Source organism: Giraffa tippelskirchi, chromosome 6 (genome assembly GCF_054371585.1).
Source record: "Giraffa tippelskirchi isolate mGirTip1 chromosome 6, T2T-mGirTip1v1.2.pri, whole genome shotgun sequence".
NCBI lineage: Eukaryota > Metazoa > Chordata > Mammalia > Artiodactyla > Giraffidae > Giraffa > Giraffa tippelskirchi.
Genome location: NC_137280.1, coordinates 49,904,151 through 49,927,637, shown reverse-complemented (window position 1 = coordinate 49,927,637; position 23,487 = coordinate 49,904,151). Strand labels below are relative to the sequence as shown.

General features: G+C 41.6%; 1 protein-coding gene and 1 pseudogene across 1 annotated transcript in view; both read left to right on the top strand.

The window, feature by feature from the left end:
- NKAIN3 (sodium/potassium transporting ATPase interacting 3) overlaps positions 1-17,516 on the top strand; it is a 508,353-nt gene extending 490,837 nt beyond the window's left edge. Inside the window, exon 6 of the mRNA XM_081504335.1 lies at positions 16,890-17,516. Within this exon, the coding sequence (XP_081360461.1) occupies positions 16,890-16,903 (14 nt within the window). The 3' untranslated portion in view covers positions 16,904-17,516. The remainder of the gene's footprint in view (positions 1-16,889) is intronic.
- Positions 11,542-12,141, top strand: LOC145509312 (large ribosomal subunit protein eL42-like; annotated as a pseudogene).
- Positions 17,517-23,487: the final 5,971 nt, after the last annotated feature.

Genomic DNA, 23,487 nt, shown 5'->3' with positions numbered 1-23,487 from the left:
ATCCCCATGGACAGAGGAGCCTGGTGGCCTACAGTCCATGGGGTCGCAAGGAGTCAGACATGACTGCGCATGCACACATGCATGGTAATTCTGTATATCCTCTTTTAAGAACCACCTGTCTTGCAACATTTTACATTACCACCAGCAGTGCATGAGGGTTCCAATTTCTCCACATCTTTACCAACACTTATTATCTGATTTTTATAGCCATTTTGGTGAATATAAAGTAGTATCTCATGGTGGTTTTGGTTTGCATTTCCCTGTTGGATGGCATCGCCGACTTGATGGACATGGGTTTGGGTAAACTCCGGGAGTTGGCGATGGACAGGGAGGCCTGGCGTGCTGCGATTCATGGGGTCGCAAAGAGTCAGACACGACTGAGCAACTGAACTGAACTGAATTGAGAATATTTTTGTAAAACAAGCAAACAAAACAAAGTCTTTGGTATGACAATATACGTTTTCTCTCTTGGCTTCTCTTCATCAATCAGTTAGGGTCATTTCTGTCTTTAAAGAACTACTTTGTAAATTAATTCAAGTTCCTACAATGACTGTGAGCATTTTATAAATGAGTCTTCCACATTTTAGCTGCACTGCATTCAAGATCAGTTGAAGAACTTAAGTCAAATTATTCAACAAATGAAGCACTCCCAAAGTCATCTTTTGAATCTTTTAGTAAATGACAATAAATGAAAGCTTACAAAAAAGGAAAACATGGAAATTTATGCTCACAAAACAAGTGAACTGGACAAATTAAATATTGAGAGTTCAAATGTTATATAAAATTTAATTTTCAGTTTCATTGTTTCCTTTTGAAATCTCTTGACTTGAGAAAATACTCTTTTGACAGAGCTGTGTTTTATTTGACAAATTTATATTCTGCACCAAAATGAAAAAAAGTTAATTTGTGAGAAGATCTAAAAAGAATCATAAATAAATGCAAGTTATTTTGTGTCTTGTAAAATTTTTGGCACAGAAAGATGTGCTAAATGGAGGTAAAATAGCAGTGCTTGGGAAAGTATTTGAGCTAAACTATATGACACCTGTCCTCTCTGTAGCAAACTTGCTTGGCATTTATCAGCATGAGTTTGAGCAAGCTCTGGGAGTTGGTGATGGACAGGGAAGCCTAGCATGCTGCAGTCCATGGGGTCGCAGAGTCGGATACGACTGAGCAACTGAACTGAACTGATACGGAAAATATTTTCATAGTTAAAAATACTGTGATTTACAAAGGCAATCAAGATATCGGCAATTTCAAGTTTACTAATCATAAAAAGAAATATTGAATAAGATTTTATTTATTTATTTATTTTTAATAAATTTATTTATTTTAGTTGGGGGCTAATTACTTTACAATATTGTAATAGTTTTTGCCATACATTGACATGAATCAGCCATGGGTTTACATGTGTTCCCCTTCCTGGACCCTCCACCCACCTCCCTCCCCATCCCATCCCTCTGGGTCATCCCAATGCCCCTGCCCTGAGCAATATTTTAAATAAATTTATAAAAATAATAAAACCATATTGAAAAGATATGTGTATATTTTCCCCCAAAAGATCAGCGATGTGGTGTATTACAGACAGACATGGACCATGGAGCAGATTCATGGCACTACATGAATTTATGCCAAAAACAATCATTATGTTAATGTTGCATTTTAACATTCAAATGAACATAAAGTTTTCTTTTTATTCTGCTTTAATAAATATGTATATTGATTTTTAATCTTCATTTTTATAAATAATTTTATTTTGAAATAACTTTTTAATTGAATTATTTTATTCATGAATGTATGTATTTATAATTTTCTTTCTTTTAACACACCCTTCAACTTCCAAAGGTGCCTCTGTAAGTCATAGTATCTTTAGCTATGAAAATATTTTCCATATCAGTTCAGTAAATTATAGTACTACCCAACTTTTTTTTTTAGGACCATTCAATTTTTAATCAACAATGTTAATTGATCAGGTGATTTTTCCTTCTAAATTTTTACCCATTGGTCAACAAGGTCAGGAGTTCTCTCTGACAAGATTCCTTTCGTAATAGAGAATTTTTTAAAGTATTTTATTTATTTATTTTTTGGCTGCACTGGGTCTTCTTGCTGCACAAGGGCTTCTCATCCCAGCGGCTTCTCTTGTTGCGCCTTACAGGCTTAGTTGCCCCAAGGCATTGTAGGATCTTCCCTAAGGAAAGATCACACCTGTGTCCCCTGCATTGGCAGGTGGATTCTTAACCACTGGACAACCAGGGAAGTCCTAGGAAAATCGTTTTAGTGTCTCAGATTGACTCCTCTCTCACTACTTTGCTCCTTAAGGTTGCGTCCAGGTGACTTATGTGCCTTGGTAGGAAAAGGATGGGCTTTTCTTGGCCCCTCTGGTTTCCAGAGGGATTACCTTGTGATGGTCCCTTGTCATTTGCTTGTTGTGAACCCCAGAGGACTCCAAAGCTTGAGTCTACATGGTGATCTGGTGAAGCTTCACCTCACCTTCTCCAATGCAGGCAAAAGGATAGAGCGGGTCAGAGTAGGTCATGACTTTACTAGAACTTCTAGGCTAGTTCATCTTTCTCAAAATCACAGTTTACTAGCATGCCTGTCTTGAGTGGAGAATATGATAAAATATTCACATTTTGTGGACCTAAACACACACACATACCAAGCTCAGTGTTATTATACACCCACATACTTGTTAATGTGCTATAATATAACCAGAGTTTGGTATGACCTAATTAATAGTTTTAATGGACTATGGCAGGAAAAAAAAAAACAACAGGAGAAATGATTAACCAAGGACATTAGGTTTTCAAAAGAAAGATTGAGGTTTTGATCAAAATGGAAACAGATTAGAAAGAATATTAACAAAATTAGTGAGTCTATACAGTATGAGGCAAGTACCACACTACCAGAGAGAAGTCGAAACTTTCTCTGCAAAATACAGGTGCTTATTTGTCAGGAATGGCTTGAAGACAGAAGGCAAGGACATAGATTTTGTGACTTCTCAAAGGTCTTTCTGATAATGCAATAAATATTCTTAAGGAAAAAAAATGGTTTCTGGCAACAAGAAGAAAAGGTATATCTTTTGATATATGAGGGGAAAGGGCATATTTGTATGCCTAAGGATAAGCACATTATTTAAAATCTAATACTATTTAGTATACTTCATTTTTTACTAAAGCCAGTAACAACTGTGATTTCTCAGTCCCTAAGATCCAAAGTTCTGTGTGTGTTTCTTAAAATCTCCCCATTTTCTACAGGTGCTCTGTGATGACCTAGAGGTGTGGGGTGGGGTGGGAGGTGGGAGGGAGGTTCAAGAGGGAGGGGGCATATGCGTAGCTGTGCTGATTCATATTGATGTACGACAGAAACCAACACAACATTGTAAAACAATTATCCTCCATTAAAATTTTTTTTTTAATTTCCCCATTTTTTGACCACTGATAATATTTTGAACAGCCTTTATATTAAATACACATTCTTCCATTGTGTGAGAAATATTTTTGTTAACTTTTTATGTGTTCTTTTTAAGTCATCTACTATTATGTGAATTTGCACACTTATTCATATTGGGCTATGTTGTATTTGCAGTTGATTTCATAGGTGGACTTGATGCACACTCCTACTACCAGGATCATGTTACGTTAAAGCCTGTTCATCTGTAAGTAAAGGTGTGATGAGATGGAAAATATTAATCCTTCTAACTTGGCCAAAACTAACCAAACCTGAAATAATTTGGACATATCACTACTAATCATTGGTTTAATTTTCCACTCATATTTGAAACACACCTTTCACATGTAACCCAACATTATCATTATTATTGTTCATTCCAAAAAGGATTTCAAGTAGTACAATGATTTAAGTTTCTTAAATAATAGTTTTATTTTATTTTTCTTGTTATTAGATTGCCAAATTGGAGGAAGAAAGGATGATTTAGTGTACAAAACAGAGACTTAATATGTGTCTTGGGGGAGCATAGCAGAGGGAAAACAGAAGAAAGACTAGGTTAGGATCCAGGCTCTAACTGTGTGGTCCCAGGGGCCTTCTTTCATGTCTCTGAGAATAGACTTGGTTCTGTCACCTGGGTGGAGGAGGGAGGATGGATTAAATGGAATAAGGTATAAAGAGCATCTCTAAAGCTGCTCATGACTGTGCCTAGTACTCAAAAGAAAAAAAAAGTGTTAGTCACTCAGTCATATCAGACTGTTTGTAACCCCATGAACTGTAGCTTGCCAGGCTCCTCTGTCCTTGGAATTTTCCAGGCAAGAGTACTGGAGTGGATAGCCATTTCTTCCTCCAGGGGACCTTCCTGACCCAGAGATAGAACCCAGGTCTCCTGTACTGCAGGCAGATTCTTTACCATCTGAGCCACCAGAGAAGTCCACCTAGTACTCCAATGTTTGACTAATCAGAAGAAACTCAACAGCTACAATGAAAACACCTCAAACTGGACAGATTTCAGTTGAGTATAAAGAAGGAGTCATGGTCACTTGACTGATAAAATACTAAAAAATAAGAATAGATGCCATGACTGCATTCCTAGAAAACTCTAAGCAGCAAATATACCGCTGTATAAAACAGTAGCTACCATGTACAATTTGCATTATTATCTCACTTCATCCTCATGAAAATAATGTACCATTAGTCTACCTTATAAATAAGGAACCTGAGATTCACAGATGATAAACGATCTTCCCAAAGTCTCTCAAGTAGTAAGGGGTGGAGCTGGGGTCTTTCCTAGGTGAGAAACTCTCGCCATGACATTATAGACTTGCTCAGATGACCTTCCCATTCTTTCAGGCCAAGGCTCTGTAATTTTGTGGTGACAAGAGGAAATTGGTAACACAATCACTAGTATAAGAGACACGTATGAAAGGATTCACCAGCTGCCTCTTTGCCCAAATCTGCAATTCCTTCCCTAGCTTCTTTGGGGACGGAAGCCTCTAGAAGCCTGTACTGGCTCCTCCACCTCCCCATTATGGAATTAATTTTATTCCAGCAGAGTGAGCTAAAGGAAACACAGGCTCACATGCTACACAAATCAGCACAGTGCCTGTCACATGATAGATGTTTATATGTTGGTTTCTTAAAGCAAATCCAATTTGGAAAAGCATTCACCCCATGTCATGTTCCAGAACCAAGCAGCCACCTCATTACTCATGCTACTGAGTACTCATGAATGATCTACCCCAGAAGTGGGTATCTGTGCATGTGGGGATCTTGGCAGGGATTGTACAGTAATGAAGATGACCAGAGAATCTGAAGTCAGAAAAGACCTGAAACAATGCCGAGCAGTGACTTGGACCGTCTTCTATACACTTGTTATGTGAAAAGAGGATGATGAATGACTTCTTTCATCCCCACTCTGAAGAATAACTCGGCAGAGAGATTGCAGTATGAAAGATGTTGGTCAGATCTAAGAAAGATCTTTTTATTAGGGGAAGTTATTAAACATGGCAATTGATTACTGATGATAAGGGAATCTCTTTTCTTGAATGACACTCTCATCCATGTGCCTGAAAAGGGTGTCTAGTGGGATGGCCCAGAGGCAGGCAACTTCTGTCTCTGTTTCTTAAAGTCCCTTCCATCTCTGTGAATTCAGAATGCACGAAACATCCTGGGAAGATTACCTAAAAGGTTGTGATCAACTCCACTCCCTCATAAGGGCTTTTCCTAAAAAATTGAAGTACAGTAGGCTTCCCTGGTAGCTCAGTGGTCAAGAATCCACCTGCCAACCAGAAGACACAGATTCAATCCCTGGGGCAGGAAGATCCGCTGGAGAGGGAAATGGCAACCCACCCCCAATATTCTTGCCTGGGAAATCGCATGGACAGAGGAACCTGGTGGGCTACAGTCCATGGGGTCACAAAGAGTCAACTAAAACAACAAAAACAATAGCTGATTTACAATGTTGTGCCAATCTCTGCTATACAGCAAAGTGACTCACTTTTACACATATAGACATTCTTTTCTAGTATTCTTTTCCATTGTGGTTTATCACAAGATATTGAATATAGTTTTCCCTGAGCTATACATTAGGAGCTTGTTGTTTATCCATTCTAAATGCAATAGTTTGCATCTACCAACCCCAAACTCCCAGTCCATCCCTCCCCCACCCCCTCTCCCCCTTGGCAACCACAAGTCTATTCTCTATCAGTCTGCTTCTGTTTCATAGATAGGTTCATTTGTGTCATATTTTAGATTTCACATATAAGTGATATCCTATGGTATTTGTCCTTATCTTCCTGACCTACTTCACTTAGTGTGATAATCTCTAGTTACTTCGACTACCCTGTTCACTGCTGACCTCCCACACTTTTCAGCTGAATGTGGCATCAGCTACAAGCTGCAGGAAACAAGAGAACAAGTTTCTGCTTTGATAGATGATGCGTGTCATTATGCCAGATGAATATGGAATGCCTTCAACCATGAAGGAAGCAGGAATCTGCAAGATCAAACTAAACCCCAAATAAAATAATTGTACAGGAAACAATTTAAGAGGTCGGTGTGGGTTCTCCCCTCAGGTATGCAAATATGGCAGAGTTTATCCAGTTGGCATCAGTCAGCCTGCTTGATTGTATTTCTAAAAGCCCTTGTTTTGGGTTCCATTGTAACCAGCACAGTGATGCCATATCCCTTGTACCAGCAACAGACTAGAGGAGAAGCCGGTATTCTGCACTAAATCGTTAGGGGGACATGCGTGAACCCTGGCTTTTAAGCTTCATTAAGGCTCTGATCTCCATGGAGTACAAATCCAGGTTTTTGGAAAAGCTGCTTTATGAAGGGAACTGGGAGAATCTTGGTCATATTCTCAAGCACATGTAGACAGATAACTTTCAACTAGATATGGATGGTCACAGACAATCCATTCACTGTAGACTTATACAGGGAGTCCCCAGTCTTGTGTTTGATTGTGTCATTGCTCATAATCATAAAGTGTCCGGTTCCAGGGCCCACAGTCCACCTGTGTGTGACTATGTGCACTGGGGTGATGGGATGGGGTGGCAGTTCATGTATGGATTTGGTCTGTCCTGCTTTGTCTCTCTTTAAAATACTGGCATCAACAAATGAACTTATTTACAAAACAAGAACAGACTCAGACACAGAAAACAGACTTATGGTTACTAAAGGGGAAAGGTGAGGGAGGAGTAAATTAGGAGTTTGGGATTAACAGAGACACACTATTATACATAAAATAGATAAACAAGAAAGACCTGCTGTACAGCATAGGGAACTACATTCAATATCTCTTAATAATCTATAAGGGAAAAGAATCTGAGAAAGGATTATATGTACATATATAAGTACTTATATATGTATATATAATACATGTATACATATTATACATATGTGTGTGTATATATATATATATACACACATATGAATTACTTTGCTCAACACCTGAAACTAATACAACATGTAAATCAGCTTTATTTCAATTTTTTAGAAAGGTAACACTCTGCTCAATGTTATGTGGCAGCCTGGATGGGAGGGGGTTTGGAGAAGAATGGATCCATATATATGTATGGCTGAGTCCTTTGCTGTTCACTGAAATTATTACAACATTATTAATGGGACATACCCCAATACAAAATTAAAAGTTTTATTTTTTTAGAAAAAAGTAACAGCTTGATCTGTCAAGACACACGGGTTAAAGAAATTGGTTTACTTCCATTTACAACTGTGTATTGATCACTTACAATGTGTGCACCAGGCTCTGGGCTGGAAATAACAAAGAGTTATTTTTGTTACTAATAAAATGATGAGTGATACTTGAGCTTCAACCTCCAGCAGCTAATGATCCAGGAGAGGAAGCCTAGGTAGAAATAAGTAGATACAAAGTGATGTCCCCAAGGCAAGTTTTTGCAGAAAAGGGAATGTTTACTTCTCACTAGGGGAGAGAAGACACCACTGACTGAGCTGTGAGGTCTGAGCTGACTTTGAAAAGAAGATGAAGAGTTTATCAACAGGAAAAGAAGAAAATGAGTGTTTCCTACATGGAGTCTCATCTGCTTGACCACTCTGCACAGGATAAAGTTGAAATCTGTGCCTGTCCAATCTGGCCTTTGCCATAGTTCTAACATAAAGTCAGCAAACCCACAAGGAAGCAGATGTTTAAGCAGAGAAGGAATGTTGGCTCTTGGTTAGGATGCTCTGAGATCCCTAGCAGCCATTGCTTCACCATCTAAATGATGTCATTCTTTATGCCTAAGGCTATAGAGATGCTTCCAGTGATTGTTGTCTGAGTCCGGCTTAGGGGTCAAGGGGAGCCTGTGCTGGGGTCCGTTATCTTGCCACAGCTGTGAGTGGGGGGTTTAACTCTCAACATAAGTACATCCTGAGTCTCTACCAGGGTCTCCTCCATTGCTGCTGCTATACCACCTTTCATGATGGGGGAAGGGCCAGTGCAAGGGTTGCTCATGTGGTTATCTGCGGTTTGAAGAGGACAGCTGCAGGGCAGCTTACGGTGGAAGCAACAGTACCACCAGAGGCAGAGGGTTAATAGAAGCAGCTTCACCTCTCAGGAAGAAACTTGGGCATATATAGGCATATAGTATTAGTTGCTCAGCTGTGTCCAACTCTTTGTGACCCTATGGACTGTAGCCCTCCAGGCTCCTCTGTTCATAGGATTTCCCAGACAAGGATACTGGAGTGGGTTGCCATTTTCTTTTCCAGGGGATCTTCCCTACCCAGGGATTGAAACCAGGTCTTCTGCATTGCAGGAAGATTTTTTTCCCATCTGAGCCACCAGGGAAGCCCAAGGAAGAAACATAGTTTGACATAAACCCAAGCAGCTCTAAAAGAGATACAGATAATCAGGGAGCCTCATCGTGAGCAACTGAAATACTTCAAGGTTTGTCAAAACCATCATAATGGTCAGGGACTGGGTGGTGGGAAAATGAAGCCCCACGTAGCAATAACTCTTCACATAAAAATAATCAGACCAAAGCAGCTTATCAAAGATAGACAGCAGAGGAATTTTAGAACTAGGTTTTCCAAGAGAAGTAGAAAGATCTGATAATGTTAGAAATTTCCACAGGGAAGATGCCCCATGACTGCAGTTGAGAAAATTTGATGAAAAAAGCTTCTCCTGTTGCTTTTAGCCAATCTTTTCCTCAGATTTCCAAATAAGAACTTGACTTTTCTCTGGTATCTTGACTTTCTGATTGCCTTTGCAGGAGGCTGACTTTTCTTCACAAAAATTGTTACATGCCACGTGGCTACCGTTGATTGTCTGCTATTGCAACCAAGTTCTGGAAGACACACTGCCCCCCCATTTCAGGCCTGCACGGCAGTCAGTTCCCCCTGTACCTCCATCCTTCACAGTCCACACTCAGAGGAAATCCTCCTCTGAAAGCTGGGCTGCTGGATGGAGCCAGAGGTGCTCATGTCCATCTGCTCTTTCCTGAGAACAGATGTTTGGTATCGGCATCCTTACAGGTTGGTGCCAAGCCATCCTGCATTTACAGCATCTAGATTAGAAACCAGCTAGGAGGACAAATCAGAGGGGTGTGTGTGTGTGTAGAAGGCAGGGAGGTAAGAATGATGTGCTTTCAAACTCTGATTAATGCATATGTGTGGAATTTAGAAATACAGTATAGATAATCCTGTTTGCAAAGTAAAAATAGAGACACAGACGTAGAGAACAAACGTATGGATACCAAGTGGAAGAGGGAGGCAGTGGGAAGAATTGGGAGATTGGGATGGACATATATACACTATTGATACTGTTTATAAGATAGATAAACCTACCGTATAGCACAGGAAACTCCTCAGTGCTCTGGAGTAACCTGAATGGGAAGGAAATCCAATAAAGGAGGGCATATGTGTATGTAATGGCTGGGCTTCCCTGGTGGCTCAGGTGATAAAGAATCTGCCTGTAATGCGGAAGACCTGGGTTCAATCCGTAGGTCCGGAAGATCCCCTGGAGGAGGGCACGGCAACCCACTCCAATATGCTTGCCTGGAGAATCCCCATGGACAGAGGAGTCTAGCAGGCTACAGTCCATGGGGTCACAAAAGAGTCAGACACAACTGAGCGACTAAGCACAGCACATGGCCGATTCATTTTGCTGTACAGAAGAAGCTAACACAGCATTGTAAAGCAGCTATACTCCAATAAAAATTAATTAAAAAATATAAGACACAAAAATAAATTTACAAAATAATAATAAGTAAAAGCCAGTAACCTCCAACAATGTATTAGTAAACTGCAGCCGGGGAACCATCATTCATCCCATCACTCCTCCATTTCCTGACCGAGCAACTGAAGACTAATAAAGTGATAGCTCTCTGGATAGATCCTATTTTAACTCGTCCTCGATTGGCTTTCACACCGTCATATTCATCTAGGTGTCTGTGAGTCTGTTTCTGTGGTACACAGAGCCAGGCGCCGATGACCTCCTCGGAGCAATGACTGTCTCGCTTTTCCCATTACTGAGCATGCAGTTCTGTTCCCATCAGTCCCTGGAAAGGTAGCTCTTTGTACAAATTAACCCTCCAAGGTGGCCTCAAGCCTGCAGAGCGCTAAATAGTAAAGCTCTCAGCCCCTCTGTGTGGTCCGCAAGGAGAGCCGGTGCCCCCGCCTGCCTGGCTTACTTAGCACCCAGGGGGCAGCGCCCAGGGCTCACTGCTGTCCCTGGCTTGGAGTGCCTTCCCTCTGTCACTGGCATTCATGACATTCTGATCCATCCTAGGTGATGATTATCCCTTTTTAGAGACTATGTAAGAACATACCCTGCAGCTGCTGCTCAGTCACTCAGTCGTGTCCGACTCTGTGACCCCATGGACTGTATAGCCCACCAGGCTTCTCTATCCATGGGATTCTCCAGGCAAGAATATTGGAGTGGGTTGCCATTTCCTCCTCCAGGGGATCTTCCTGACCCAGGGATCTATCCCGGGTCTCCCTCATTGCAGGCAGATTCTTTACTGTCTGAGCCACCAGGGAAATGTGTAGTTATTTGACCGGTAGCAGTGAGATGGCTGTGTTTATACAGCTCACACAGTTCTGACTCATTCCTACGCTGGCCAGTCGATGCTGTCTACTAGGCAAGAACGTGGCCACCAGCGGTGCAGCCGGCCACATGCAAGAGGGGCTCCATGCCCCTGTTCAGTTATCTGTCCTACGCCTCCCTGAGGACACAGAGATCCTCTCATTTGACACGTGACCTTGCACATTGCCCCCAGAGCTTACGGAGCCTGGTTCACATAAAACCTTTTCCAAGATGAGAAAGCTCATATCCAAACGGTACCCCCCAGGGAAGCTATCAATTCCTGTCTTTCCCAGAAATTCAGGATTTTTCTCAGTACTTGTCATCGGTATCAATGGCATGAAAATTGATTTCTGTAGAGGTGTGGAATTACAGACCATCTCCCCCCAAAAAAATTAATCAGCATGAGTAAAGGTAGCTTCATTTGGCCCTGTCCCAAAGAGGAAGTATCCACTGATTTTAAAATTAAAGATAATGAACATAAACCAAGTTTTATGTTAAATACATATCTTTCACTTTCTAGTCACATCAAAAATATGTATAAGTTGCAAATTATGACAGGTTCTGGGAAGAAACAAGATGTAAGAAAGAAAGCTTCCTTCTGTGCCAGTAGTGCTCTCGCAAAGGTGGTGAATATTCCTAAAACCTGCCAGACTTTCTGTACGAAGTGTGGCAAGCGCCAACTGCACAAAGTGACACAGTACAAGAAAGGCAAGGATTCTCTGTATGCACAGGGGAAGTGGCATTATGACAGGAAGCAGAGTCCCTATGGTGGGCAGACTAAGCCAGTTTTCCAGAAAAAGGCTAAAACTACAAAAAAGACTGTACTGAAGCTTGAATGTGCTGAGCCCAACTGCAGATCTAGTATTAATCATTCAGTTATGTCCAACTCTTTGTGACCCTATGGACTGTAAACCGCTGGGCTTCTCTACCCATGGGATTCTCCAGGCAAGAATATTGGAGTGGGTTGCCATTTCCTCCTCCAGGGGATCTTCCCCATCCAGGGATCGAACCTGAGTCTCCCACATTGTGGGCAGATTCCTTACTGCTGAGCCACCCGGGAAGTAGATCTAAGAGAATGCTGACTATTAAGAGATGCAAGCATTTTTGAGCTGGGAGGAGATAAGAGAAAGCACTAATTGATCCAGTTTTGAGCTTCATATTTTGTTTTATTATGAAGACAATAAAAATTTGAGATTGTTTACTTAAAAAAGAAAAGAAAGAAAGTACAAAACACAGAGTCAAGCACACACACCCCAGAAGTGACACAGTGAGACTTATAAAAGCAATAGAAAAACAGACAATGACAGGCCCATCAGGAGATGAACTTTGGAATAACATCACTGTCTTATCATTTGATTTCATTCTGCCTTGAGGGTAGTTACCCTCAGGCAACTGCTCACTTATCTACAAACATCTGCCCAAAAAAAAAGAAAAATTTTTTAGAGGTCCCAAAACTCAAACTCTTCTACCTAGAATAATTGATCCATCATTAAAAGAGTGACAACTAGACATTATGTGTCTCCAGAGGTGATGCAATAAGAAGACATGGCACCATCTATGAAATATCATGGACTAACTGATCTTGGACTGAAAGTGTGAAAATACAAGAATAATGGAGTAAGTTGAACCTCACCACAAGGAAGTAATCAACCAATCCAGAATGTGGTAAATAGCATAGGGAAAATGGGAAGAAAAAAAAAAAGGTGGGGGAGAGGGAATTCACACAATTTAAAAGAGATTTGAAAGACCTATTGGGCTTCTCTTGTGGCTCAGTAGTAAAGAATCCACCTTTCAATGCAGGAAACTCAGGTTAGATCCCTGATCAGGGAAGATCCCCTGGAGAAGGAAATGGCAACCCACTCCAGTATTCTTGCCTGGAGAATCCTATGTATGGAGGAGACTGCAGGCTACAGTCTATGGGGCCACAAAAGAGTTAGATATGACTTAGCCACTAAACAAGAGCAACAAGGAAAAATCAGTGAGCTAGGGAATCATCACTTACATGTGCCTGTAAGTGACACACATGACATGATGCCTAAGATTTGCTTTAAATACTCTAGCTTAAAAAAGAAAAAAGTTGGGTGAATACCTGAAACTTAATTAGGTCATTTTTATTTTAGTTGAATCTGAATGGTGAGTAAACAAGGATTCATAATAGCATTCTCTTTACTTCTGTGTATGTTTGATTTTTAAAAATCCATCTGCTAATAAAAACCTTAGGCACGGTTGTTAACAGGCTTTCCTTTCAATGCCTGCTTTCAAAGTTGCTTTACTGTCTTCTTAGAAAACTCCTTGCAGTGTTTCCCGATGCCTGAAGAAACACTCCAGAATTCCTAGCAGGAATCCTTGGAACAGCCTCAGCCTACTTTACTGTTTTTTCAGTCCATGTTGCTAAAGCCCCAGAGCAGAAAAGAGTACCTACATGGGGCTTCCCTGGTGGTCCACTGGTTAAGATTCCATCTTGCAATGCAAAGGATACCAGTTCGATTCCTGGTCCAAGAGGATCCGATTTGCCAAGAAAAACTAAGCCCATGTACCACAATCACTGAGCCTGTGCTCTAGAGCCCAAGACCCACAAGTACTGAAGCCCACATGCCCTGGAGCCTGTGCTCTGCAACAAGGAAGCCACCACAATGAGAAGCTTGTGCACCGCAGCAAGGAGTAGCCCTCACTCACTGCAACTAGAGGAAACTTGTATGCAGCAAAGACCCAGCACAGCCAGAATATAATAAAATAAATAAAACTTTTTTTAAAAAAGAAAATAGCTATAAGCAGAGGTTCAGTTCAGTTCAGTTGCTCAGTCGTGTCCAATTCTTTGCGACCCCATGGACTGCAGCATGCCAGGCCTCCCTGTCCATCACCAACTCCCAGGGTTTACTCAAATTCATGTCCATTGAGTCAGTGATGCTATCCAACCATCTCATCCTCTGTCATCCCCTTCTCCTCCCACCTTCAATCTTTCCCAGCATCAGGGTCTTTTCCAACGAGTCAGTTCTTCGCATCAGGTGGCCAAAGTGTTGGAGTTTCAGTTTCAGCATCAGTCCTTCCAATGAATATTCAGGACTGATTTCCTTTCGGATGGACTGGTGGGATCTCCTTGCTGTCCAAGGAACTCTCAAGAGTCTTCTCCAACACCACAGTTCAAAAGCATCAATTCTTCAGCGCTCAGATTTCTTTATAGTCCAACTCTCACATCCATACATGACTACTGGAAAAACCATAGCTTTGACTAGATGGACCTTTGTTGCAAAGTAATGTCTCTGCTTTTTAATAAGCTGTCTAGGTTGGTTATAACTTTTCTTCCTAGGAGCAAGAATCTTTGATTTCATGGTCACCATCTGCAGTGATTTTGGAGCCCCAAAAAATAAAGCCTGTCACTGTTTCCCCATCTATTTGCCATGAAGTAATGGGACCAGTTGCCAGAATCTTAGTTTTCTGACTGTTAAGTTTTAAGCCAACTTTTTCACTTCACTCTTTCACTTTCATCACATGAAAGATAAATGTAGGAAAGTGAGAGTAAGATGAATTGGGGATGTGGATTGATTGGCATATGTACATTATTGACACTATGTATAAAACAAACAACTAAATGAGAATGTGCTGTATAGCACAGTGCTCTGTGGTGACCTAAACAGGAAGGAAATCCACAAATGAAGAGATGTATGTATATATATAGCTGATTCACTTTGCCATATAACAGAAACTAACACATCATTGTAAAGCAACTATACTCCAATAAAAATTAATTTTTAAAAAATGTAAAAATTAAAAAGATTTTTTAAAAAAAGGATAAAAGAGAAGGTACCTAGACATTCCCTTGACTGCACCGCCCCCCCCACACACACACACCAATACTACCACTAACAAAGAAAGAAAACATCCTCCTCTACTGCCTATCCCATTCTAGAAGAGTCACCTGTTGGATGGATGAATAAACCTCCATAACTTGACTCTCCCTTTGGACTAAAAGATTATAAAACCACAAAAATCCCACCATTTAATTTCACCCTTTTATCTTTCCTGGTTAAACTGCAGTGGGGTAAAAGGGTTAGGCATTTGGGCTACATCTTTCAGAATGTAGAGAAATAGGAGCGCAGAGAAAATGTGATAAGTGGTAAGGAGGGAACTGACGGGTCCCACCCCTGAGGGGTGAGAAGGGAACAGAATTTACAGGGATAAGGGTGGCTACCAAAAGGCAAAACTGGAAAATTGGACCTTTTTTTCAGCTATTTCAAGTTATGACTAAAAAGTCATAGGGAGAGTCATCAAACTGAGTTAATGGGAGAGAACTGCTGGATGGGGAGATAAAACAAGCATGAAAGACAATCTCCGCTGGCACCCTGCTTATGATTTAGTTGGAGGGAGAAAACTTATGGAGCTGAGTGAAACAGTCAGAGCACAGTTACATGTGAGGCTGAATGCTGTTTGCCCCACATGGGGTCCAGTCATAGTATGTGAGTTGCCATGAGCAGGATGAGCAAGCAACACCGCTGAGGTGGAAGTGGGGACTTCAAGGAGAAGAAATATCCACTGACCTCAAAAATAAGCAGGTTTGGGCCAGCTAAGACTTCTCGCAAGAGAGAAACAGAGCAAAAGTATGCAGCAAATATTTGCCGGGTGCCGATTATGTAGCAGACACTGTGTTGAGGCTGATACTATATGAAGATGCTGTAACTAAAGCCTTCACCTTCCAAAGGCTAATTGCCTGGTACGGAGTCTGAAAGGTGCAGCATCTTTATCAAATGTGTGGAGACAAGGACGACTGGAGATGAGAGTGTGTATTGCAGAGAAACAGAATCAATAGGGGGTGTGTGTGTGTGTGTGTGTGTGTGTGTGTGTGTGTGTGTGTGTGTGTGTGGAGAGAGAGATATTTTAAGAAATCTGCTCATGTGATTATGGGGCTGGCAAGTCTAAATCTGCAGAGTAGGTAGGCAGACTAGAGACCCAGGAAGAGTTGACATTGCATCTTGAGTCCAAAGGCAATCTGGACGCAGAATTCCTTCTTCCTCCAGGGACCTCAGTCTTTTCTCTTAACATCTTCAACTGATTGAACACGATCCACCCACATTATGGAGAGAATTTACTTTACTCAAAGTCTATTGATTTAAAGGTTAATCTCTTTAAAAAAAAAAAAATGCCATCATAGTGACTTTTAGACTGGTGTTTGACCAAATATCTGGGTGCTATGGCCTAGCCAAATTGACACATAAAGTTCATCACAGGGCTTCCCTGGTGGCTCAGTGGTAAAGAATCCACCTGCCGATGCAGGAGACACGGGTTCGATCGCTGGTCCAGGAGCAACTAAGCCATGCACCACAACTACTGAAACCCATGTATCCTAAAGCCTGTGCTCTGCAACCAAAGAAACCACCCTAGTGAGACATCTGTGCCCCACAACTAGAGAAAAGCCTGCTCGCAGCAAGGAAGAGCCAGCACAGTCAAAAATATATAAATTAAAGGTTTTTTTTAATTAACTGTCACAGAGTGGGATGTATGTAAGGGCCATAGAGGGTGTGAAAGCCAGACTTGGATTCTTGAGCAGTCAACTAGCAGAAGCCTATAGGTTAGGCTAGGGGTGTATCTGGCAGTTTGGAGACAACACCACCCCGACATCTTTACTCCAAGGTCACCAAAGACAACACCTTTAGCTCACTTCCCCATCTTCTTGTGGCTGGCACTTCCTTCCCAGGAAGCCAAGTCCCACCATCTGATGTTTACCCCTGCTCACGCACCCTGATCAGAAAAGCAGGGAACCCTGGTGTTTTGCTTGCTAACGCTGCAGCCAGGAACCCAGACAGCACAAGTCACATTTTGCCCTTTATAAAGCCCGAGTAAATAGAAAGGAAATTTAATTTTCAATTTTGAAGTCTTTTAAAGCAATTCATATTTTCTGTTTTAGGTCGAAATAAGTAACAACACTGAGTCTGAAACGCAGCTGCCGAACTTGACTTAGGAAGCAAAGCACCACTGACAGCACTCTCTGCATCAACACGTCTCACTTACTTCCAGAGGGTGGACCGCGCCTCCCTGCTTTTCCACGAGTCACGGAGTTCTCCGGGCACAGCCTACGTATTATTAGCCTTGTTCGCTAGATGAGTTGTAGGTGCTTGGGTGGGTATTTTTTTAGTCGTTTTCTTCTTATCTGAAGACTTGTAAATTGTACCCCCAAAATCGGTTTTTAATTTTTTAACAATATTTAATGTGAGGCATGCGACATGAAAAAAACATTCTGTAAAAACCTTCCACAGTCAATTCTAAGAGAAATGTGGGTTTGTGTAGTTGAGGTGTCAGGTCCCCATTGCTGCCTGTGGTGACCCCAGGCCTGAGAGAGTTCACATGGCAGACGTCACCTGGGGTTTCTTAGCAGGAAGTTAGATGCCATGACAGCTGATAAATGGGTACAGAGAGTGGATCAGACTTTCAGACTGAGTATGGATCAATTGTTCACTACCACCAGACAAAACAGAGAGTCCTCCTGTGTTCTCAACTTTCCAAAACCCAGAATAATAGTATGGCAATCTAAATGTTCAGATGTGTGAATGACATCTTATTCTTCCTGTGTTCTGAAAAATTATATATCATGGGTGTAAGAAAGAGTGAAATGACCAGTAGAACATCTTTGCCCTTTGGAGGGAATCTGGGTATCTCTGAGGTTCAGATTTTCTACCCTTTATCCCAGACCTGCCATTGGCACCCAGACCTAAATATACAGCTTATAGGTTCATGGGACAGAAATCACAACCATAAATCTGCAATCAGAAGTGTTGCTCTTAATATATTCCAAAAAAGTATCAAAATGGTATGGAGTTCTCAATATACTTCTAAAGAAGTATATATACTTCTATTGGTTCTACATCAACTTTTCTTTCTTCTAACCTATTCCAATAACCAAGAAAGTAATATGGGAAACATAAGTTTCCATGGAAGAAAGGACTGTCTTGAAATCTCATCACATTTTTTTTTCCATTCTTATCTTTCAATTACTATTTCCCACCTCAAAATAAGCTTTGCTCACTTTGTGTAACAACCAGGATTGGTCCTCCTAGAGGCCATGAAATTGGGTACATGCACTATTTAATCCAGAAGTTGTTAACCTGTCCCATGAACCTCTTAAGTCAGTCTGCAACCCGTCTTAAATGGTGTCTACTTTTTTGTATATCTGTAGAGGCTTTCATTTCCTACTTCTTCTTCCAAGTCCATGTATCTTATGAGATCGCCTTAAGACTGAGAATTTATGCAATAAAGTCCACCCTGGTTCATGACAAACAGCGTGGGCTTTCTGGAGGCCTGCTATACTAACAGCCTCCTCTGGATGTCTCCCATCAGTCAGCTGACACCCACTGAATCCCATCACTTTTCATTCCACTGAATAAATCCAAATTCAAAATGAACAGGCGGTAGCAGAGAGTAGGGAGAAAAACCAGTCCAAGTCGCCTTGTACAGTTGAGGGAGGAGACTCCTCGGGGATTTGCTGATGTGTCCAGAGTCCTGCTGTGTCCAAAGGGCATGTTTTGTGGCCCAAGAAAGGAGAAGCTGGAGGACAAAGACTGGGAGGGGGTTGGGTCCTCAGCCCACCCCTGTGGTCTTGGAGAATGTTGACATCTCAACCCTAGAGAATTCCTCATCTGTAAGTATAACAACAATCCCTCCCTCCCAAGGGTAAAGTGAAGATTAGTTGGAAATGTACCACAATTAAAAGAGGCAGTTCTCACTGTCATGTCAGAGCAACAAGTTGGATCCTGTCTGGAGCTCTTGCTACCCATTCAAGTACTGTGAAAACCCCACGCAAACCCCAAACTCTCCCAAGTTTCCTAAAAAATAGCTTGAAAAACTTGCCCATATTTAAGAGATTAGAAATAATATTCACTAAACAGCACATTTCTTAATTTACAAGTAATTTTCACCTTCAAATCCAAGACGAATACATAGTATTACTAGGGAGGAAGCTAATAGAATATGTAAAAAATGTAGAAAATAAGTAAGACAGAAGAATAAAATTAACATTTAAATATTGTAAACTGTCATTTTGTCATCCCCTCCACACATACACACACACACAAACAAAACACAGTGAACGCTTCACAAAATATTACTGCACTAACTTGCATTGCCTTCATATGAATTTGTACATACTTCTACGAAGCACTGCAGAGTCCTAGATCTTGTCTAACTGCAGATTTGAGGAGGAAATCCTTACGTTAGTCATCTTTCTATGGATATTCAATATATGGAACTACTTGATATGGTATGTGTGTTTTTAGTTTTTAATCTTTCTTCATTGAAGTTATCACTGTTTCAAACCCCAATCCCGTCAATCCATAATGATAATTCTAAAGTTCCAGAAATGTTGCCACTCATCAGAAGCAAGCCAGATAGGTCTCCTGTCTGCTCTCCCTCCCCTGAAGCTCCTCCATACCTCTCCTAGTCCCACTAGTCTTCAGAAGTTATGCTTACTTAAGACCAATGGATGAAAAGATGCACAGGGTTGTGCAGTAACACTTAGCAGCCACCCCTTAATCTGGGTAATTCCGACACAGAACTGTCAAGCTTGCTGCCTCTTTGTTGTTTAGTTGCTCAGTCACGTCTGACTCTTTGAGACCCTGGACTGTAGCCCTGGACTAAACTCCTCTGTCCATGGAATTCTCCAGACAAGAATACTGGAGTGGGTTGCCATTTTCTTCTCCAGGGGATCTCCCCAACCCAGGGATGGAGCCTGCGTCTCCTGCATTGGCAGGAGGATTCTTTACTGCTGAGCCACAAGGGAAGCCCCTTCCTGCCTCTTAGAAGTGAGTATTTCCAGCTTTTGCAGCTTCCTGTTTTAGGGAATCCACGCTGCATCGTGCATCACACAGCAGCACTTTCGACAAAGACACATTCACTGTTATGTACGTTCCTGCCTCATCTTGACTTCTCTACATGCAAGTGTGTGTCTGGTCAAAGTGAGGGGAAATGAACATGTATTTTTAGCCTGGGTCCATTGGGTAGAATTTCCTCATCCTAGAAGATGATCCAGCTCCAGGTTCAAGCACTCTTCTCAGAAATGGCCCCAGTAAAACTGGAGATGAGACACCCAGTGCCCATGAGCCCCTTAGCAGTTCTCACTGTCATGAGCACTGATTAGAATGGAGATGGGGAAAGTTAAAACCACTTTATTATTCCCTCTTTGAACCATCCTGGCATTGTATCTTGTGAGCTTTGTCCACCCCTACCCCAGACTGCATTTTCCATCTCGCATCAATGACTTTTCCTTTTATAAGTGTCTTCTGCTGCCGTTGTGCAGTTAAGATGCTTTCTAATTTACGTTCAAGGTAGCAAAAGTGAAGCAGGGGACTTACAGCAGAGGAGGGGCTGAATTAGAAAATTCCCAAGAGACAGAATACATATGGGGTGTGGAACAGCCTCAAACAGAGTTCTCTGATTTCCCTTTATCTGCCTGGAGTTTGGGCAGAAAGATGCAGAAAGGGCCATTCCCCTGCTGCTCACATTCATCGAACCCTTCAGGTCAGTTTCCAAAGGTCACAGTGCAGATAGTGATTCAGCGTTCTTTATTTTCTACTGTTCTTATAGAATCTGGTTTCTTCTCAGTTGCATTGAAATGTAAACTTAAAGACTTCTGTCTTTTTCTCTGCCTTTGTCCAAGGATAGAGAAGCACCTGGAAAGGCTGGAATAAAGTGAAGGTATAGTTTAAAAAAAAAAAAAGGAGAAATTTCTCTTAGGAAAAGCTCTAAGATAGTACATCCACAAGTGTCTTAGCCTGCCACCTGCTGTACAACGTCAGGGTATGTGTCCCTGAAATAAAAACTTGTGTCCATCACTCCAAGCTGAGAGGTTATTAGCTTACCTGTTTTGAAGATAACTTGACATCCTGCCTAGGAAAACACTGACTTCCTTCTTTTTCCCTCCAGAGAAATAAGCCCTACTATTTCCTATAGTGGTATAGTGGCGCTAGTGGTAAAGAGCCCGCCTGCCAATAGCGGAGACATAAAAGACACGAGTTTGATCCCTGGGTCAGGAGGATCCCCTAGAGGAGGGCACGGCAATCCACTCCAGTATTCTTGCCTGGAGAATCCCATGGACAGAGGCGCCTGGCGGGTGACAGTCCATGGGGTCACAAAGACTCGGACACGACTGAAGTGACTTAGCACATAGCACACATTTCCTGTAGACATAGGTAAGGGAGGCAGCCAGTTTTAAGAGGCTGAATCTAGCAAACTATGGCAAAATTACCATTTGTCTCACTTAATGGATGGACCACTCATGATTGAGAGGAATTTGTCTTCATCAACACCAGCTGAAATATACATTGCAAAGCTGGAGAGAACCATCGTGACTCTGCTAAACTGAGGAGGAAGTAAAAACCAAAATTGCTCATTTCAATCTTTGCAAATTAGAAAGGAATCCTGCCAAGAATAAACAGATCTTCACTTCACACTTAATTTAAAAATGTATAGTGTCCCAAAATGTGGATTCAGTATGGAGTAAACATTCTGGCTAAGTATTTCTCAAAGGAAATACTCGCTTATCATTTCAGAGTTGCTGCTGCTGCTGCTAAGTCACTTCAGTCGTGTCCGACTCTGTGCGACCCCATAGACGGCAGCCCACCAGGCTCCGCCGTCCCTGGGATTCTCCAGGCAAGAACACTGGAATGGGTTGCCATTTCCTTCTCCAGTGCATGAAAGTGAAAGTGAAGTCACTCAGTCGTGTCCGACTCTTAGCGACCCCATGGACTGCAGCCTACCAGGCTCCTCCGTCCACGGGATTTTCCAGGCAAGATTACTGGAGTGGAGTGCCATTGTAAATAGGAGAACTTCTGTAGTTGATTAGAATTCAAATGTTCTGACTCGACCTTTTAGCCCAAGTTAGTAGCTCTTCCAATGGATAACTGAATTAAGTAGGAAACAATATCAGTAATTGATCTTTTTAAACTTAGAATGTCTCTTTTTCTTATTTCCTCCTTGATTAAGAATCATCTGTAACCTTTGCTCGATTGAAGGTCTACCTATGTTCCCTGTTCAAATATTCATGATAAATAAATAAGCCTGTAACTCAAGGATATTATGCCCAAAAGTAGAACTGATAAAGGGAATCACTGCTCACATAACTGCATAGTGTGTCATGCAGAAAGGGAGTGAATGTATCTGAAATATTAGAAGAATGTATTTATTAGTAAAGAATTCTTCTAAAAACCATTCTCAGAAAATTCACAATTTGTGGGCAGCATTTCTCTTTTCATCCTGAAAAAGCTTAATTTCTTTATTGCAGGCTAAGGGGGAAAAAAACTCCGTTACTCAAAGGTAGGTAACTCTTCTTAAATATGGATATTTGTAGAGAAGTTTGGTGCCAAGTAATACATAAATCTTGGAATGTGAAGTCAAGTGGGCCTTAGAAAGCATCACTACGAACAAAGCTAGTGGAGGTGATGGAATTCCAGTTGAGCTATTTCAAATCCTCAAAGGTGATGCTGTGAAAGTGCTGCACTCGATATGCCAGCAAATTTGGAAAACTCAGAAGTGGCCACAGGACTGGAAGAGGTCAGTCTTCGTTCCAATCCCAAAGAAAGGCAATGCCAAAGAATGCTCAAACTACCGCACAATTGCACTCATCTCACATGCTAGTAAAGTAATGCTCAAAATTCTCCAAGCCAGGCTTCAGCAATACGTGAACCGTGAACTTCCAGATGTTCAAGCTGGTTTTAGAAAAGGCAGAGGAACCAGAGATCAAATTGCCATTATCCGCTGGATCATCGAAAAAGCAAGAGAGTTCCAGAAAAACATCTATTTCTGCTTTATTGACTATGCCAAAGCCTTTGACTGTGTAGATCACAATAAACTGTGGAAAATTCTGAAAGAGATGGGCATACCAGACCATCTGACCTGTCTCTTGAGAAACCTGTATGCAGGTCAGGAAGCAACAGTTAGAACTGGACATGGAACAACAGACTGGTTCCAAATAGGAAAAGGAGTACGTCAAGGCTGTATATTGTCACCCTGCTTATTTAACTTATATGCAGAGTACATCATGAGAAATGCTGGGCTGGAAGAAACACAAGCTGGAATCAAGATTGCCGGGAGAAATATCAATAACCTCAGATATGCGGATGACACCACCCTTATGGCAGAAAGTGAAGAAGTACTAAAGAGCCTCTTGATGAAGGTGAAGGAGGAAAGTGAAAAAGTTGGCTTAAAGCTCAACGTTCAGAAAACTAAGATCATGGCATCTGGTCCCATCACTCCATGGGAAATAGATGGGGAAACAGTGGAAACAGTGTCAGACTTTACTTTTTTGGGCTCCAGAATCACTGCTGATGGTGACTGCAGCCATGAAATTAAAAGACGCTTACTCCTTGGAAGGAAGGTTATGGCCAACCTAGATAGCATGTTTAAAAGCAGAGACATTACTTTGCCAACAAAAGTCCGTCTAGTCAAGACTATGGTTTTTCCAGTGGTCATGTATGGATGTGAAAGTTGGACGGTGAAGAAAGCTTAGCGCCTCAGAA